Source organism: Apodemus sylvaticus, chromosome 2, assembly GCF_947179515.1.
Source record: "Apodemus sylvaticus chromosome 2, mApoSyl1.1, whole genome shotgun sequence".
Taxonomy (NCBI): Eukaryota; Metazoa; Chordata; class Mammalia; order Rodentia; family Muridae; genus Apodemus; species Apodemus sylvaticus.
The window spans coordinates 187,235,966-187,254,955 of record NC_067473.1 but is presented as its reverse complement, the minus strand read 5'-3'; the positions used below and the strand labels follow the sequence as shown (position 1 = coordinate 187,254,955).

Below are 18,990 nucleotides of genomic sequence, written 5' to 3'. Positions count from 1 at the left end.
CACTGTCTGTGGGGTCGTATTTACACTCCTTCATCAAGAGTCCTTTCACTTGTCTGCTATACCCAAACATCCTTTCACCTGTGTCTGCTTCAGGAAAACAGTCTTTCGCGTGTTTGCTTTAGCAAGACATCCTTTCACCTGTGTGCCCCAGCAAGCTATCATTTGACATAACTAACTTTCCAAAGAACAAGTTTCTACTTCAGCAGAGGCAGGTGGATCTCTGAGAGTTGGAGGCCAGCCTGGTCTACAGAGCGTTTCAGGACAGCCAGTACCGTTACATAGAGAAACCCTTTCTCAAAAAAAAAATTTTTTTTTCAAAAACTTCATGTTTAGTGTTAAATGCTTTCTGGGTTGAGGATGTCCTGGGCTCAATCCCCAGTATCACATAAACAGAGTGTTGTATATGCATGTGTATGCATGTGTGTATGTATCACATACATGTAAGCCTAGCATGCAGAAGTTAGAGACCAGCCTTGGATACAAGAGACTTTGTCTCAAAAGAGCAAAAAGCCATGAAGGTTTCCAGTCATGAGGGCAGAGTTGAAGGCTCACACACTTAATAGCTAATCTCTCGACATTGCTTCAAGTAACTATCAGCACTGTGAGAAGGAATAGCTGTAGAAGATGACCGACCCTTGTGGCCAGAATTTGCACATATTGCATGATTTGCTGGATGTACTTTTATAAAATTTTTGTTTTAAATTTCCAAATGTGGCCACAGCTTGTTTAGAAAGAACATAGCTAGTTTATTGTGTTAATAAAGTATCAATACTAAATGGACATCCCTGAAAACACACACAAACAAGTAATATTATACAGACTGAGTAAGTTGTATTTATGTATTTATGTATTTAGAAATATAGATACACACACATATCTAATGACAAAGAAAAAAGTCCATGATTCTGAAAGAATAAAGTTATAGGGAATGGAAGACACACAGGGGGAATGGGGGGGGGGCGGTGGTTGGAGTAGGAAAGGGAAGGCTGACATGATGTATTTATATTATAATCTCAATGTGGTATACCCCATCAGTTCCATCACTTGGGAGGCAGAAGCATGTGGATCTCTGTAAGTTCAAGGCCAGCCAGAGTTACACAAGAAAGACCCTGTCTTGAAAAAAGAAACTAAAGTATAAATTCTTACTGTTAAATTGTCCTAATTAATACTTTGCTAATATTTTTCTACATAGTTCCCCTTGGACCAGAAAGAAGAAAATCTGACTCAGGAGTTATGTTACCAACACTCAGAGTCTCTCTTATTCAAGACATGAGGTATTTGTTACACATGGTAATAAATGATATCTTTGAAATATAGCTTTCATCTATATTCCCCAAGTAATTATAACTATACCTTTTGTTTATATATTCTGAAGAAAGTTTCTTCATAATTTAATATTTTATTTATTTATTTTTATTTTAACTTATGAGTATTAGTGTTGACCTGCATATACATAAATCATATGCATGCCTGGTGCCCCTAAAGTTCAGATATGGAAACTGGATCTCCTAGAACCAGAATTAGAGATGGTTGTTAGCCAACGTGTAGGCACTGAGAACCGAACTGAATCTTCTGCAAGAGCAGCAAGTGCCTTTAGCCAGGGAACCATCTCTCCAGCTCCAGCCTTATTCTTTTACTATGGTACTGTTTTGTTTTGTTTTGTTCTTTTTGTTTGTTTGTTTGTTTTTGTTTTTGTTTTTTTTTCCGAGACAGGGTTTCTCTGTATAGTCCTGGCTGTCCTGGAACTCACTCTGTAGACCAGGCTGGCCTCGAACTCAGAAATCCATCTGCCTCAGCCTCCCAAGTTCTAGGATTAAAGGCATGTGCCACCACAGCCCGGCTTGTTTTGTTCTTTCTGATATTAAATAAAAAGGGAAGATGGAGCAGAAGAGTTTTCTAAACTATAACATATCCTGTTTAGATTTTTGAAAAGTCTCTAACATGCCTGTTATCTATACATATATAGACCAAAAAAAACTATAAATAACAACAGGTACTAGGCAGAAAATTGATATCAGAAAGATATGTTTGTTTGTTTGTTTTTCAAGAAAGGGCTTCTCTGTGTAACCTGGCTGTCCTGGAACTCACTCTGGAAACCAGGCTAGTCTCAGAACTCAAAAGATTGTTCTGTCTCTGCCTCCAGCCACCATTGCCTGGCAAGTTGTAGCTTAAAAAATACAGATTTTAAAATTAGCTTTTCTACCAGACAGTGGTTACCCATACCTTTAATTCCAGTACTAAGGAGGCAGAGGCAGATAGATCTCCTGAGTTTAAAGCCAGCCTGGTCTACAGAGCAAATTGCAGAACACAGAGAAGCCCTGTCTTGAAAAATATATAAATTACAAAATAATTGTAACACTTCTGATTTTTTGTGCCTTTTGTGGTGGTACATGTCTTTAATCCTAACTTTTGGAGCAGAAGCAAACATATCTCTGAGTTTATTATGACCAGCCTGTGTACATAGTGATGTTCAATACAGCCAGAGCTAGATTAGAGAGACTATGTCTCAAAACAAAAAGTCACTATGACTTCTCTTAAAGTTGTACTTCGTTGGTATAATTTGTATGTGTGCACATGTGTGCATGTGTGTTTGTGTGTTCATGTTCATGTGTGCATGTGTGTATGTGCATATATGTTCTTGTGTCTGTGTGCATGTGGTACTACAGAGTAAATTAAGCAAATCCTTGCTAATTTAAGTAGTTAATATATTTTTTTTATTTGTAAAACATGAGTCTGTCTCAGATGGCATGATTTCTCTCCTAGACTACTGTAAAAATAGTGTGATTCTCTACATATGACTTTCTTTAAGAACAATTTAAAAACGGAAAAATGTTAAAATTGTGCAATTATTTTGGGTCTTTCACCCGTCACCGTAATGGGCTGTTGCTTGTCATCCATGCCACAAGGGAGTTAAGACACATGGGACTCGTGTCATCCTGAGTTTTTATTTTGACTATGATTTATTTGAAGTGGATTCATTGTTTTAAGAAAAAATGTTTGTCTAAAAATGAGATGTATTGAAATGCAAAAACACTGTCTTGCTTGTTGGTTCTGATTTTTAGGCATGTTCAGAACATGACTGAGATCAAGACTGATGTTGGACGGGCTCGGGCGTGGATAAGGTTGTCCCTAGAAAAGAAGCTTCTGTCTCAGCATCTCAAGCAGTTGCTCTCTAACCAACCACTGACCAAGTAAGACACTGCCTTTCAAGACATTTGTTTCTGTGGCTTGTGCATACAAAGGGAATTGCATAATCTGACAAACTATCATTTTCAGCATGAATCCTGACTTATGAACACTTGCATTGCTACTGTATGTAACAGATGTACGCTTCAGAAACTACCATTGTAGAATATTCAATCATTTCCAGGAGGGCACATGAGACTTAACAGCCAAAGTCCAGATTACTGTGCTGTAATCAGAAAAGTAAATGCTACCTAGAAGGTTGAACTTAACTTCATAGTATAAAACTTAGAGTAAGAAATGGAGTAGAAAAAGAATCTAATAGATACTTTTGTTTGTTTGTTTTTGTTTTGAGACAAGGTTTCTCTGTGTAGCCCTGGCTGTCCTGGAACTCACTCTTTAGACCAGGCTGGCTTCGAACTCAGAAATCTGCCTGCCTCTGCCTCCCAAGTGCGGTGATTAAAGGTGTGCATCACCACCGCCCAGCTTAGAATGAGTCTTTTGTTTTGATTTGGTTTGTTTGAGATAGAGTCTTCCTCTGTACCCTTGGCTGTCCTTGGAACTCATTTAGATTGGGCAGGCCTCAAACTCACAGAGATCTGTCTACCTCAGCCTCCTGAGTGCTGGAACTAAAGGCATGAGCTACCACACCAAGCTTAGAATAAGTATTAATTTTCAAAGAGTAGATTGATTTAAAAAAAAAAAAGTGTAAGGGCTTAAGCTGTAGACAGCTTGCCTAGTACACTTGAAGCCATTTGTTTGGTCCCCAGCACTAATTAAATGGGGTGTGATGGCATATACCTATAACCCCAGCATTCTAAAATTTTAGACAGGAGGACCAAAAGTTCAAGATAATCTTTGGCTACTGTTGCAGGGTATTTTGATCACACTGGGACCCCAAGATTGTGTCGTTTACTGAAAAAAACTATTTTTAGTTGTGGTATGGCTCCGTCCTAACACACACTTTTAGTCTAAAAGCTTTCCGTTTATTGTAAACAGGATTAAATAAAGTCAACTGTAGGTCAAGAGTCAGAGCAAGCAACCAGTTGACAAGAAGTAAACAAAGTAAACATAAGAAAAAAAAAAAAACATAGTGGGCTGGAGAGATGGCTCAGCGGTTAAGAGCACCGACTGCTCTTCCAAAGGTCCTGAGTTCAATTCCCAGCAACCACATGGTGGCTCACAACCATCTGTAATGGGACCTGATGTCCTCCCTCTTCTGGGGTGTCTGAGGACAGCTACAGCTTACATAAATAAAAATAAATAAATCTTTAAAAAAAAGAAAAAGAAAAAAAACATAGTAAGAGGAAGTCAGGAGGATGGGTAGAAAGACCCACAGGGATTAGAAGAGAGAGACATTCAGTTTGAAGGAGGTTTGTGTTTTCTTTTTTTTTTTTTTTTTTTTTTTTTTTTTTGAGAAAACATGAAAGGAAGATTGCTTCTGGGGCACTGGCTGGTTAGCTAGATAGATGCTTTCTCTGCCTCTCTGAGCTAGCAGGCTTTCAACCCCAGTATCTGGCTCCTGAGTTTTCATTGGTGAAATCAACCAATTGAGATGTTGTTAAAATCAACAGCTATTTAGCAAGTTTGAAGCCAGCTGGGTTACATAATTTAAAATAAAATAAAAATGGAAGCTGAGGAGCTGGCTCGGTAGGACAGTGTCTGCCATGTAAGACAAGGAGAAAGTTCAGACCCCTCGCTCCTACACAAACAAAAAACCAAATGTGTAGCATAAGCCCATAATCCCCTCGGGGTGTGTGTGTGTGTGTGTGTGTGTGTGTGTGTGTCGCTCTCTGGGTGGAAAACATGGTACACAAACAGGTGGATCCCTGGAGTTCACTAACAAGCCATTCTAGGTGAATCTATGTTTTACCTGTGTGTATGTCCAGATACCACGTGTGTGCATGTCCATGTACCACATGTGTGTGGTCCCACAACAGGCCATGAGAGAGTACCCAATATCCTGAGACTGGAGTTACAGTTACGAACTCCCATGTTTGTGCTAGGAATCAAATCAATATTTTCTGGAAAAGTAGCCAGTGCTCTCAACCACTGTGCTTATCTCTCCAGCCCCAGGTTTGAGGGTTTCTGATTGATTGGTTGATTGGTTAATTGATTGATTGATGATTGATTTTTGGTTTTGTATTTTGCTCACTTGAGTGTATACATGAACCACGGAGTGGAAGTCAGAGGGCAACTTGTGGGTTGTTATGCTCTTTCCCACGTGCTGATCTCAGGGATTTAATTGCAGTCATGAGGGCAGATAGCAAGTGCCTTCACCCACTGAAACAACTCACTGGTTCAGGAGGTATTGACTTTTAATCATTATTTTTAAAGATTTATTTTATTTATATGAGTGCACTGCAGCTGTCTTCAGACACATTAGGAGAGATCATGGGATCCCATTACAGATGGTTGGGAGCCACCATGTAGTTGCTGGAAATTAAATTCAGGATCTCTGGAAGAGCAGTCAGGGGTTGGGGATTCAGCTCAGTAGTAGAGCGCTTGCCTAGCAAACACAGGGCACTGGGTTTGATCCTCAGCTCCAAATCAAAAAAAAGAAAAAGAAAATTTAAAAAAAAAAATCAAAGAATGAAAATTGTAACTGATATTTGTGCTTACATTAACCCTTTCCAGGAAGCTTTATAAGCGCTATGCTTTTCTACGCTGTGAAGAAGAAAGAGAACAGTTTCTTTACCATCTGCTCTCCCTCAATGCTGTGGACTACTTCTGCTTTACCAGTGTGTTTACCACTATCAGTAAGTCTGGAGAACTGATGTTTAAGTAAACAGCTTTCAGATGAGCAGGCACGGTGGCAAATACTTTTTTTTTTTTTTTTTTTTTTTTTACTTTTTAAAGATTTATTTTCTTTATTATATGTAAGTACACTGTAGCTGTCTTCAGACACTCCAGAAGAGGGTGTCAGATCCTATTACGGATGGTTGTGAGCCACCATGTGGTTGCTGGGAATTGAACTCAGGACCTTCAGAAGAGCAGTCAGTGCTCTTAACCACTGAGCCATCTCTCCAGCCTGGTAAATACTTCTAATCTCTACACTCAGAGGGCTAAAAAAAGAAAATTACCTGTGTACCTTGATCCTTTCTTCAAAAAAAGCTTGACTTAGGGGTAAAGGGATTCTCCTCACTCTTGGAATAAAAGAATTCATATCTGCTTTTTTTAAAAAAAGATTTTATTTTACTTATTTTATGTATATGAGCACTGTAGCTGTATAGACGGTTGTGGGCCATCATGTGGTTGCTGGGAAATGAACTCAGGACCTCTGCTCGCACCTCTAGCTCCGGCCCACTTGCTCCAGCCCAAAGATTTATTTATTATATGTAAGTACACTGTAGCTGTCTTCAGACACTCCAGAAAAGGGAGTCAGATCTCATTACGGATGGTTGTGAGCCACCATGTGGTTGCTGAGATTTGAACTCAAGACCTTCGGAACACTAGTCAGTGTTCTTAACTGCTGAGCCATCTCTCCAGCCCAAGAATTCATATCTTCAAAAGTGAGATATCTCATAGTACATGGAGGACACTGATGTCCATTTATGAATATAGGAGACTCCCTAACTATTGGAAGTACTGCTGAACACAGACAGCCCTCGGCTGTCAGACTATGCAAGTGACTCACTAAAAAAATTGCCCTAGGCTGATACTTCCTGCCAGGACCAGTCTGCACTAATCACAGGGCTGTCCCACTGCTCAACATTTTTCCTACTATCTTGATTTCCTCTTCACAGGTTGATCCTAGGAACAAGCATCATCTGTGCTCATTTCTGGCTCAGCATCTGCTTTCCAGAAAACCCAGACTGTGATAGAAAGTGTTTCCTAGGACAAGTGTGAAATGCACAGAGCTGCAGTCAGTGGTTTGTTGGTTTTTTTTTAAAAAAAGCATAATCTCTCCAAAATCTCAGTAAACATCATTGTCACTGGCTAAAACTATGAAGGCACTGATTTCTGGTCTCTGGTAGAAACAGATAAGGAAAAAAGAAGTTGGAATTAATAGAGCCAACTTAAAATGGCCAAAATCTATTAAAGTATTATTAGATTCTAGTGATATTAATCTAATTAGGTAATATCTAATAAGGTTATTAGATATCTTATTAGAAACCTGTAATATAATAATACCTAATGAGATTATTAGATATATTATCAAATACTAATAATATCTAAAAGTAATAATCTAATAATTTCTAGTTCATTCAGTTACTACATGTATAAGAATCTAAGTTGTTAGAAGTGAAACTATAGCTCACTTGTAATGTAGTTGCCTACCATGTGTGAAGCAATGGGCTCAATCCAAGCACTGTTTTTGTTTGTTCATTTGTTTGTTTAGATTATCTAAAGACTGGGCATGTAGCTCCTGTCATCCCTGTTGAGGCAAGAGGATCAAAAATTTAAGGCTGGATTAGGCTACACAGGAAAGTTCTATCTCAGAAGAAAAGTTTAGCAAAATAGCTCAGTGGGTAAGGGCACTTGTTCCAAAGCCTGACAATCTAAGTTCAGCTCCCATGGTAGAAAGAGAACCAATTCCCCAAGGTTGTCCTCTGAGCTCTACACATACACCAGGACACATATTCGGTTATATACATACACATACACACACAAACACACACACACACTTTTTTAAAGGTTTTAAAAGAAAAGAAGTGGGCAGTGGTGGCGCACGCCTTTAATCCCAGCACTTGGGAGGCAGAGGCAGGAAGATTTCTTGAGTTCGAGGCCAGCCTGGTCTACAGAGTGAGTTCCAAGACAGCCAGGGCTACACAGAGAAACCCTGCCTCAAAAGATCAAAAAACCAACCCCCCCCCCCAAAAAAAAAACACTTAAAAGAAAAGAAGGTCACTTAGATGGCTAACAACATGGCCATCCATCCTCAGCTATATTCAAGGCCAGCATGGGATATATGAATCAAGTCTCAAAACAAAAACAGACCAAAAAGGACTAGCAAGATGTCTCAGCACAAAAAGTCACTTTCTACACAATCCCAGTGACTTAAATTCCATCCCTGGAACCCATGAAAAGGTGGAACCGAAGCCAGTTCTAAGAATTGTACTCTCACCTACACATGAGGTAGATGCAAGCACCAGAACTGTCATAGGCACATCACATACACATAAGATGTCTAAGAACCTCCAAATATATTTTCATACCTTTAGGTTTCTTTTTTTCTGAGAAACTTTCAATTTGAGGCATTGGAATGTATAGAGAAATATTCCAGTGTCCTAGTTTCCTCTCTGCTGCTGTGACAGACACCATGACCAAAAGCAACTAGAGGACACCATCATATGAGTAGGTCTGTCTTTTCTTTGTTTTTGTTGTTGTTGTTTTGTTTTTGTTTTTCAAGACAGGGTTTCTCTGTATAGCCCTGGCTGTCCTGGAACTCACTCTGTAGACCAGGCTGGCCTCGAACTCAGAAATCTGCCTGCCTCTGCCTCCGAAGTGCTGGAATTAAAGGCGTGCACCACCAAGCCTGTCTTTTCTTTATTTATTTATTTTTCTTGATTATTAATTGATACAGGACGGTCCAGCCCACTGTTGGCAGCACCATTCCCTACACAGGTGGTCCTGGCTGTATAAGAAAGCTAAGTATCAACCTGTGAGTGAGCCAACAATCAGCAGAGTTCTTATATGGTTTCTACTGTAACTTCTAAATTTTCTTGTGCTTTCACATTTGAGCCAAGATCCATGACAGGATGCTGACATCTAGTGGTGAGGCTTTGGAAAAGTCTGCACATTTGGCTGTCTCAGATTCCTTATGTATAAGAGGTACCTCAGTAACATAATCCTAGCATTCTGTAGGAATTGGTTCAAAACACACACACACACACACACAACAAAGGTTTAAGCTGGGCAGTGGTGGCTCACACCTTTAATCCCAGCACTTGGGAGGCAGAGGCAGGTGGATTTCTGAGTTCCAGGCCATCCTAGTCTACAGACTGAGTTCCAGGACAGCCAGGGCTACACCAAAAAACCCTGTCTCAGAAAAAAAAAAAAAAAAAACAACAGGAATTGGTTCTCTTCCCCTTCCACCATGTGGGTTCTAGGAATTGAACTCGGGTTGTCAGCTATGGTGACAAGTACCTTTAACCACTGAGCCACCTCACTAGCCCTCATGAGTATCTTAAAACTTGGCTGGGCAGTGGTGGTGGTGGCAGAGGCGGGCAAATCTCTATGAGTTCAAGACCAGCCTGGTCTACAGAGCAAGTTCAGGACACTTGGGGCTACACAGGAAAACCCTGTCTTAAAGACAAACAAACGGGCTGAAGAGGTGGCTCAGCAGTTAAGGGGCACAGACTGCTCTTCCAAAGGTCTTGAGTTCAACTCCCAGCAACCATCTATAATGAGATCCAAATCCCTCTTCTGGTGTGTCTGAATATAGCGACAGTGTACTCACATATATAAAATAAGTAAATCGAGCCAGGCGTGGTGGCGCACGCCTGTAATCCCAGCACTTGGGAGGCAGAGGCAGGTGGATTTCTGAGTTTGAGGCCAGCCAGGGCTACACAGAGAAACCCTGTCTCGAAAAACTAAAATAAGTAAGTCTTTTTTGAAATGATCATAAAAAACCAATATTAGGAGCTAGAGAGATGGCTCAGTAGCCAAGAACATGTGTTCTTGCTGAGGACCTGGGTTCAGTCTCCAGTCCCCATAGAGTAGCTCATACCTCCAGTTCCAGGGAATTTGACTCTATTCTTTGACCTCTGAGGTCACTAGACACAGGTGCAGTATACATACACACACAGGAAAATATTCATGCACATAAAAATAAATAGGCAGCCGGGCGGTGGTGGCGCACGCCTGTAATCCCAGCACTCTGGGAGGCAGAGGCAGGCGAATTTCTGAGTTCAAGGCCAGCCTGGTCTACAGAGTGAGTTCCAGTACAGCCAGGGCTATACAGAGAAACCCTGTCTCCAAAATACCAAAATAAATAAATAAATAAATAAATAGGCAAATAAAAAAGCAACATATATCTTAAAAGCACCTAGTTCTGGATACTACTGATTTATTAATTCATTTCTGTGTTTTATTTCAGTGATTCCTTATAGATCAGTGATCATTCCAATTAAAAAGCTGAGCAATGCAATCATTACCTCGAACCCGTGGATCTGTGTTTCAGGAGAGCTGGGAGACACTGGAGTAATGCAGATTCCAAAGAACTTGCTTGAGATGACTTTTGAGGTAGGTTAGCTAACACCTTTCTTGGCTCTACAGAAAATTTCTGGTTTTACCTTTTCATTTTCCTTTAAACAGATGAAAGGAATATGCAAGCATATGGGATCATTTTGTTATATGCTTACAATTGTCTAAAGCAGGTTACTCGAGTTGCTTTATATTTTTATTGTTAAGCCCTATTTTTCTACTTGTAGTAGGCTTCCTTGGTCTTCTTCCTTGATTCTCAGTGCCTAACACAGAACAGGACAGAGAATGTTAAATAAATGCTTTCCCTAAAGTGGTCCGTAGGACCAGAGACCTGACATCCTTAAGTATGGCTCCTGAAGCACACAGTGGCATTATAGAATGTTTTTGTTTTTCAAGACAGGGTTTCTCTGTGTAGCCCTGGCTCTCCTGGACTGTATAGACCAGGCTTGCCTTTAACTCAGATATCAGCCTGCCTCCGTTTCCCCAGTGCTGGGAGTAAAGGTGTGTGCCACCATGCCTGGCTCTGTAAATATAGCTTTTTATATTGTCAGCTTAGGGAGGTCTCAACTAGTAGAGTATTCCTATGTGTTTGAACCCATATTCAGGTTGGTCCTGATAAGCAAGGAGTAAAACAGAGAAGAGAGAAACAGTGGTAGGGTGTTCTGTTCTCATTCGTGTTCCTGGGGTATAAAAGATCAGCCTTTCGCTTGGAATCACATGGCTCCTGCAATGGAATCACAGTGCTCCCACAGTGGTCCATTTGGCTTTCTGTCTGTGGCAGACTCACATCTACCTGTTTATAGAAGTTAAAGCCTTGGTTTTTCTTGGCCCACCAATTATGGAACAAAAACTACATTGTTAGTCCCACCTCTTCCCTCCCACCTCCACCTCCACCTTCCTCTCCCTCTCTCTCTGGCATCCCTCTGTCTCTCTGGCATCTTCCCTCAGCTAGGTCACATGACACCTTTTAGTGATATACAAAGAAGGCAAATGCTTTTAAAACTTGCAACTCTAGGTAGATTTCTGAGTTCGAGGCCAGCCTGGTCTACAGAGTGAGTTCCAGGACAGCTAGGACTACACAGAGAAACGCTGTTTCAGAAAAAAAAAAAAAAAAAAAAAAATTTAGCCGGGTGGTGGTAGCACACACCTGTAATCCCAGCACTCTGGGAGGCAGAAGCAGGTGGATTTCTGAGTTTGAGGCCAGCCTGGTCTATAAAGGGAGTTCCAGGACAGCCAGGGCTACACAGAGAAACCCTGTCTCAAAAAAACCAAAAAAATAAAATTGCAACTCTGATATTTCAGTCCACCGAATATTAAGACTGGTCATCACATTATCGGATTTTTAAAGTCAGGATTTAGTTAGCATCCATTTTTGCAGTTCCTAACACCATTGCTTCGTCTTGTACTTGTCCACAAAGGGCCAGCAAGGACACTGATAAACACAGCTTATTCATAATTTCACTTTCTACAGTTTTGGTACCTGGCGTTAATTGTGATGCAAAAATATTAATTGGAGAATTCTTTAAAAAAAAATAGACACTAAGGATGGTGGTGTATTCCTATAACCTCAGCACTTGAGAAGCAGAGACAGAAGGATTAGAAGTTCCATATCGCCCTCAGCTACATCATAAGTTAGAGACCAGCCAAGGTTACATGAGTTCAGGTCTCAAAAAATAAAAAAAATAATAAAAAATAAAATAAAATGCCATGCCTGTAATCTTAAAATAGAAACATAAGAATTGCTGCAAGTTCAAAGCCATCCTGGTCCACATAATGAAACTGTCTCAAAAAGTAAACAGAAATTAAAATTTTTGAAGGTGGGAGTTGTTTACACATTCTTGGTTTTTGTTATACCAAGGAACAAACCCACGATCTTACGCATGATCAGCAAGCATTCTGTCATTGAGCTACACCCTCAGTCCACAACTTATATGCTTAGTTATTTTGTTTTGCTTTGTTTTTTATTGTGCACCGTTAAGAACAGCAGGATGAAATCTTTGTTGTTCCTGGGTCACCCGTGAGTTTTGTCTTCATCTAGCATGTCTGCACTGTGTGTGCTACCCCTGCTAGTTACTTAGTAAGCACTGAGGTTAGCAGATTAACTGTTTAGGTGTGGCAGTTGCTTGTGTAATCTTTATTTTACTTACTAGTGGCCCCACAGCACAAGAGTAGTGTTACAGAGAAGGATCCAAACCATAAAGCATGGCGAAATTCTGGCATTTGTGGCAGCATTGCAAAGCATACAGGAAAAAGACAGTATGTGTAAATTTGGTCTTAGGGGTAGTTTTTTAAACTTGTCTAATAGTTCAGGGCCTTGAACAAACTAAACAAGCACAGTACCACTGAGCTATACCCCTAAATAACTTGCTAAAAAATATAAAAATATCAGTTAGTGGGTTTTTTTTCATCTGCATATTTGCTCTAAGTTCTTCTAAATAAGACCTTTTCATACTTACTGAAATCCTTTTCACCCTTCAGTTAAAGTACAATACCCTCAGTGATTCTGTTACTGGATTCTCCAAGTAGAAGTCAGTGTTCTCCAGCATTCTTCAAATACTTGTTTACATTTCTAGTGCAGCACCTCATACACTCCACCTCATTTGATAGTCAGTGTCCATCTCCCGTCTCATTGTATGAAGGTTCCCTGAAAGAGAAGACTACACGGAGATTATCTGTGATATTAAACTCAAAATATTGTACAGGGTAGGTCTCTATAAATATTAGATGGAGCCTAGCTTTAGCCATGGCTAAAGCTAGAAGAGAATAGAAAAGAATTGAGTACAGAATAATTTGTGGTCCTGTCTCATGCAGTGCCAGAACCTGGGAAAGCTCACTACAGTTCAGATTGGCCATGATAACTCCGGACTGTTAGCTAAATGGCTAGTGGATTGTGTCATGGTCAGGAATGAAATCACAGGACATACATACAGGTGAGTAAATGGACTTAGCAGAATTCTTTGTTTCAAAGCTCTTTAGATAACAGAACATTTTAACTTTCCTCCTAAATCTTTTTTCCCCACTGCCTCTTGAATGAGGGTTTTAGGGGGAGGGGAGTACATTATTTTATTTTATTTATAGGACATAAAATTGGCCAGGTGTGGTTGGGTATACACCTTAAATCCCAGCACTCAGGAGGCAGAGAGAAGCAGATCTCTGTGACTTTGAGGCCAGCCGGGTCTACAAAGCAAGTACCAGAACAGCAGAGCTACATAGACAGAATAATAATGATAATATTGGCAAAAATGTTAGGTGACCTAGGTTCAGATCTCAACATCCACCTCAGATAGTTCACAACTCCCTGTAACTCCAGCTCCTGACGATTCAGTGCCTTCTACTGCCCTCCAAGATTACTCACATGCATCTGCATGTATGTGCACACAAGCACATACATACACACACACACACATACACAAATGCACACATATCCAGACACACATACACATGGATAAGAAAAGATACTTAATCTTTGATAAAAACAGATTGTAGAAGCTAGTGAAATGGCTCAATGGTTAAGGAAATTTGATGGTTTTGGTTCCCAGCACCCACATAGCAGCTCATAAGTTCGAGAGATCCTGTGCTCTCTACAGGCACAGGCATACACATGGCACATAGACATTCATGTAAATACACATAAAATAATAATTTTTTTAGTTTAAGAATATGTCAAAGTATGATGTCTATGTAGCACTGGTGTAGACCAAGCTGGTTTGGAATTCACAGAGTTCTACCTTCCTCTGCCTCCCAAGGGCTAGAATTAAAGTCATATATTGCTACACCTAGATGCTCTCTACTATGCTCTCTACTTTTCTATATGTTTGAGACTTTTCATGATTAAATAAACAATCCTCAGGCATTAGCACCATGGACTTCACCCATAATACCATTTTTAAACTTTTACTTAAAACTATTGGAAGCCAGGCATTATGTCACTTATACCTATAACCCCAATAATTCCATAAACTGAGACAGAAGATTACCTGGAGTTAGAGACCAGCCTGATACCCTCCACATAATAAATTCTAGAACACCCTTTGCAATAGAGTAAGACCCTGTTTTGAAAGGGTCGAGGCTAGGCTGATTTACAGAGTGAGTTCAAAAAAAAAAAAAAAAAAAAAACAACAACAACAACAACAAAAGGAATATAGATTCATGAGATCTTTGGAGTCCAAAGGATAAGTTCCAAAAGTAGATTCAAAAGATTTTAGATCAAATTATTTTCTTCTTACCCTACCAGATTCCCTTGTGGGCGGTGGCTGGGGAAAGGTGTCGATGATGGCAGCCTGGAGAGAATTCTTATTGGAGAATTGATGACATCAGCTTCAGATGAAGACCTGGGAAAGCAGTGTCGGACTCCACCACAGCAGAAATCTCCCACGACAACCAGGAGACTGAGTATTACCTCACTAACGGGAAAGCCTGCCAGTGAGTTGTTGGCAGTGTGCCTCAGACGTGTATTCCAAAAAATGGTTGGGTTAATGAGTTATGGTGAAGAGATTAAAAAGAAGGGGCTGGGGATGTGATTCAGAGGGTAAAGTGTGTTTCTTCCCAAACAAAAGGATCTGAGGTTGATTTCCAATATCCATGGGAAAGGCTTCAGGTATGCATCTGTAAGCCAGTGCTGGGAGGTATGGGGACAGGAGTGTATAGAACTCATTGACCAGCCAGACCAGCCACATTCATGAGTACCAGGTTCAGTGAGGGACCCTAGCTAGAGAGACGACTCAGCAGTAAAGAGCACATATTGCTCTTCCAGAGAACCTGAATTCCATTCCTAGCACCTATCTACATCAGGCAGTTCACAGCCACCTGTAACTCCAGCTTAGACAGATCACACCTCTGGCCTCTGCAGGCAAAATGTACTTATACGTCCATACCTGATTCCAAATATATATATATAAAATAAAATTTTAAAAACAAGATTCGGCCTGGAGAGGTGGCTCAGTGGTTAAGAGCACTGACTGTTCTTCCAGAGGTCCTGAGTTCAATTCCCAGAAACCACATGGTGGCTTACAACCGTCTGTAATGGGATCTGATGCCCTCTTCTGGTGTGTCTGAAGACAGCTACAGTGTACTCATAAAAATAAATATTTTTTAATAATAATAATAAAAAAAAACAAGATTCAAGAGGTTGTTTGGAAAGAAAAATCAATAAGAAAAAAACAGAAAAAGAGAAAGAAGGTAGATAAAATTAGGAAAATGGCTCAGTAGGTAAGGTACCTGCGGCACAAGCCTGAGGACTTAAGGTTAGAGCCCTAGCACTCATGTACAAGCCTAACTTCAGAGTTGAGGGTTTCTTGAAGTTCACTATGCAGCCGAGCCCATAGGTGAGCTCTGAGATCAGTAAGAGATCCTATCTCAACCCAATACCTTCTCATGTGCATGATGTACATTAGAGCACACACACATTCTCTCATTCCACCTTTTATTTTTGAGGCTGTGTCTCACTATGGCTGGCTGGCTTGGCATTCACTATTTATTCCAGGATGGGCTTGAACTTACAGATATCCATCTGCTTCTACCTCTGAAATACTAGGCTTAAAGGTGTATGCTACCATGCCTGGCCTATCATATCACTGATAATCTCTGTGAAAGGAAAGCTATGTGTGCTAAGCATGTGTTATACTAAACAACTCCCTTTTCCTTTGAAATATTTGATTTATTTTGATTTAATTTGATTTGTATGGGGGTATCCTTGGAGGCCAGAAGAGGGTATTGAATCCCCTGGAACTGGAGTCACAAGGTGCACATACACATGCCATTTTGGTTTGGTTTGGTTTGGTTTGGTTTTGCTCTGCTCTGCTCTGCTCTACTCTGCTCTGCTCTGCTCTGCTCTGCTCTGCTTTGAGTCAAGGTCTCACTCTGTTACCCAAGTGACCTAGAACTCACTATGTAGACCAGGATGTCCTTGAACTTACAAAGATCTACCTTTGCCTCTGCCTTGTAAGTGCTAACATTCAAGTTGTGCACTATACACCCAGCCTACACACACCCCATTTTCTTCTTATTACCTATTTCTACTTCTGACTCTAGGTAAAATTTGCTTACCTTTTTTATTTTAAAGCTATTCTTGGGGTTGGGGGTTTGACTTGGTTATTTCTTGCTCTGTTACCATGACAAAATACCATGACCTAAGCAATTTATAGAAAAAGCATTTAAGCCAGGCAGTGGTGGCTTATACATTTAATCCCAGCATTCAGCATTCAGAAGACAGAGACAAGAGACTTTCTGAACTTGAGGACATCCTGGTCTACAGAGCAAGTTCCAGGATAGCCAGCACTACACACAGAAGCCCTGTGGGGGAAAAAAAAAACAACAACAACAAAGAAAAAGCATTTAATTGGGGCCTTGGTTACAGTTTGAGAGAGTTCATGATCATCATAGTGACAGGCTGGTAGGCATGGCACTGGGGTAGCAACTGAGAGTTCATATCTGATCTACAAAGTGGAGACAGAAAGAAAGAGAAACTGGGCCTCGAATGGGCTTTTGAAACCTCAGAGCCCCTGGGGCTGGATAGATGGCTCAGTAGTTAAAAGCACTGGCTATCAGACTAGAGGTCCTGAGTTCAATGACTAGCATCTACATGATCGCTCACAACTATAACTGTAGTTCCATGGGATCTGATACCCTCTTCTGATTACAGATGAACATGCAGACAAAACACCCATACATAAATAAATCAATCTTTGAAACCTCAAAGCCCATCTTCAGTGGCATACCTTCCTTCTCCAACAATGCTGTACCACCTAGTCCTTCATAAACAGTCTACCCCTGGTGGGAACCAGACATTCCAGTATATGAGCCTGTAGAGGCCAACCTAATCCAAACCATCACATGGAGGTAGTACTTCTGTTGGTAACGGGCTTGTCTGGCAAAAAGGAAGTTCTTGATTCAGCTGTCAGCACCACATAAACCAAGCTCCTGTTCATAATTTTCCTGTTTAAGGTGTCAAAATAGGATTAGAAGTACAAAGCCATCCTCAGATTCATAGTGAGTTTGATGCCAACTGAGACTACATTACCCTAATAATAAATTTACTAGTCTTAATATGTGGTAGGCAAGGTAGCTTTGTCTTAAGTTACTTTCCTGTTGCTGTGATTAAAACACCATGGCCAAGGGCAGTTCTTTAAAAAGGCATTTAATTCGGGATTGATAGTTTCAGAGGGGGTGAAGTCATGACCATCCGGCAGGAAGCATGGCAGCAGGCAGGCAGGCAGGCATAGCACTGGAGCAACAGATGAAAGTTTACACCTTGAACCACAGTAACTAGGAATAGTGTAGGCTTTTGATACCTCAAGTCCCTCCCAGTGGCATACCTGTTTCAACAAGGCCACACCTCCAAATCCTTCTCAAACAGTTCTACCAGCTGGGACTAAGCATTCACGTCTATGAGCCTATGAGGGGGTTGTTCTCATTCAAGCCACCACCATGGTTCAGGTCCCATTCAGGCAGCCTACCAAGCTATCTAGAAAGAGGCAATGATGAACAAGTGGTCACTGCAGGAATGACCAGCCAGGAAGGAAGGGAAGCCTGACTTCTAGCCAGGGTACCATATGGTATTTGGCTGGCTTCTTTCCTTTAATTGCAACAGCAGAGCTTCACACAAGTCCTTGAGAACCTCCGATACCTTAGCAAACACCCACCAAGAGTCTTGGCAGGGAACCTCCAAGTAATGGTAAGAGTCTTCCCACTTCACCCCTCAAATCCAGAGTACTGGCACTTCATACTTGGAACCTGCCAAATCACTGCACCAAATAACTTGTTCTGTTGTCCCAGTGATGAGTAGGGTTTTTTTCTTTGTTTTTGTTTTGTTTGTCTATTTCAGTTGAAAAAAACCAGAGGGAATTAGATACTTGGTTTGGGTTGTAGTTTGCAGGTAGTGTGCCTGGGAGTTGAGTCTCAGGATCTCTTGAATTGTTTTCCAGTGCATCACGAGCCTTGGGGTTGGCTGGTTTGTACAGTGGCAAACTCCATGAAATCTCTGGAAAAGGGAGCTTGCTTGGATTAAGTGTTTCGTGCAGAGACTTACAGTTGAACATCCCACAATAGTATTTTGGTTTATGTTTCACCAGGATGTAGACACTGTTAATTGTTTTGCAGAACCCAATGCTGGGCAGATCCAAGAAGGAATTGGAGAAGCTGTGAACAATATCGTGAAGCATTTTCACAAACCTGAAAAAGAGGTATGGTGGGTAGTAAAGCTGTGTGGTGGGACTTTTGTTTCCCCTTACCAGGGTTTTTCTATGTAACCTGGAACTTCAAGTGTTGACCAGCCTAGCCTCAAACTCAAGAGATCTACCTGCCTCTCTCTGCCTCTGAGTGCTGAGATTAAAGGTGTGCACCACCACCACTGGGCTCATTTGTAAGCTTTGTATTGACTACAAAAATATCATCTGTTTAGCTACCCTCAGCTCTCTGATTCTCTAGTGCGGTTATTTGGTCATAGGGGGTGGTATTGGATTACTTTATTTTGTATGTTTGAGTGTTGCGCTTGCTTGTATATCTGTGTACCACACATGTGCCTGGTGCCTGGGAAGGTAGAAGAGGGCACTGGACGCCCTGGAACTACGTCTAAGGGCTGGAGCCATAGTGTGGGTACCGGGAACAGAAGCAGGTGCTCTTTACCACTGAGCCATCTCTCCAGCCCATCTAGTGATTTTC

General features: G+C 40.9%; 1 protein-coding gene across 4 annotated transcripts in view; it reads left to right on the top strand.

Moving 5' to 3' along the window:
• The window catches only part of Dennd5b (DENN domain containing 5B), a 130,438-nt gene that overhangs the window by 98,572 nt on the left and 12,876 nt on the right, over window positions 1-18,990 (top strand). For 2 of the 4 annotated variants that reach the window (XM_052175333.1, XM_052175334.1), the window contains 7 exons: window positions 1,193-1,274; window positions 3,063-3,191; window positions 5,821-5,942; window positions 10,226-10,371; window positions 13,144-13,262; window positions 14,567-14,754; window positions 18,430-18,512. In XM_052175333.1, the coding sequence (XP_052031293.1) occupies window positions 1,193-1,274; window positions 3,063-3,191; window positions 5,821-5,942; window positions 10,226-10,371; window positions 13,144-13,262; window positions 14,567-14,754; window positions 18,430-18,512 (869 nt within the window). Of the gene's footprint in view, window positions 1-1,192; window positions 1,275-3,062; window positions 3,192-5,820; window positions 5,972-6,929; window positions 7,030-10,225; window positions 10,372-13,143; window positions 13,263-14,566; window positions 14,755-18,429; window positions 18,513-18,990 lie in introns of those variants that run through there. The other 2 variants (XM_052175335.1, XM_052175336.1) reach the window with 2 other exon arrangements.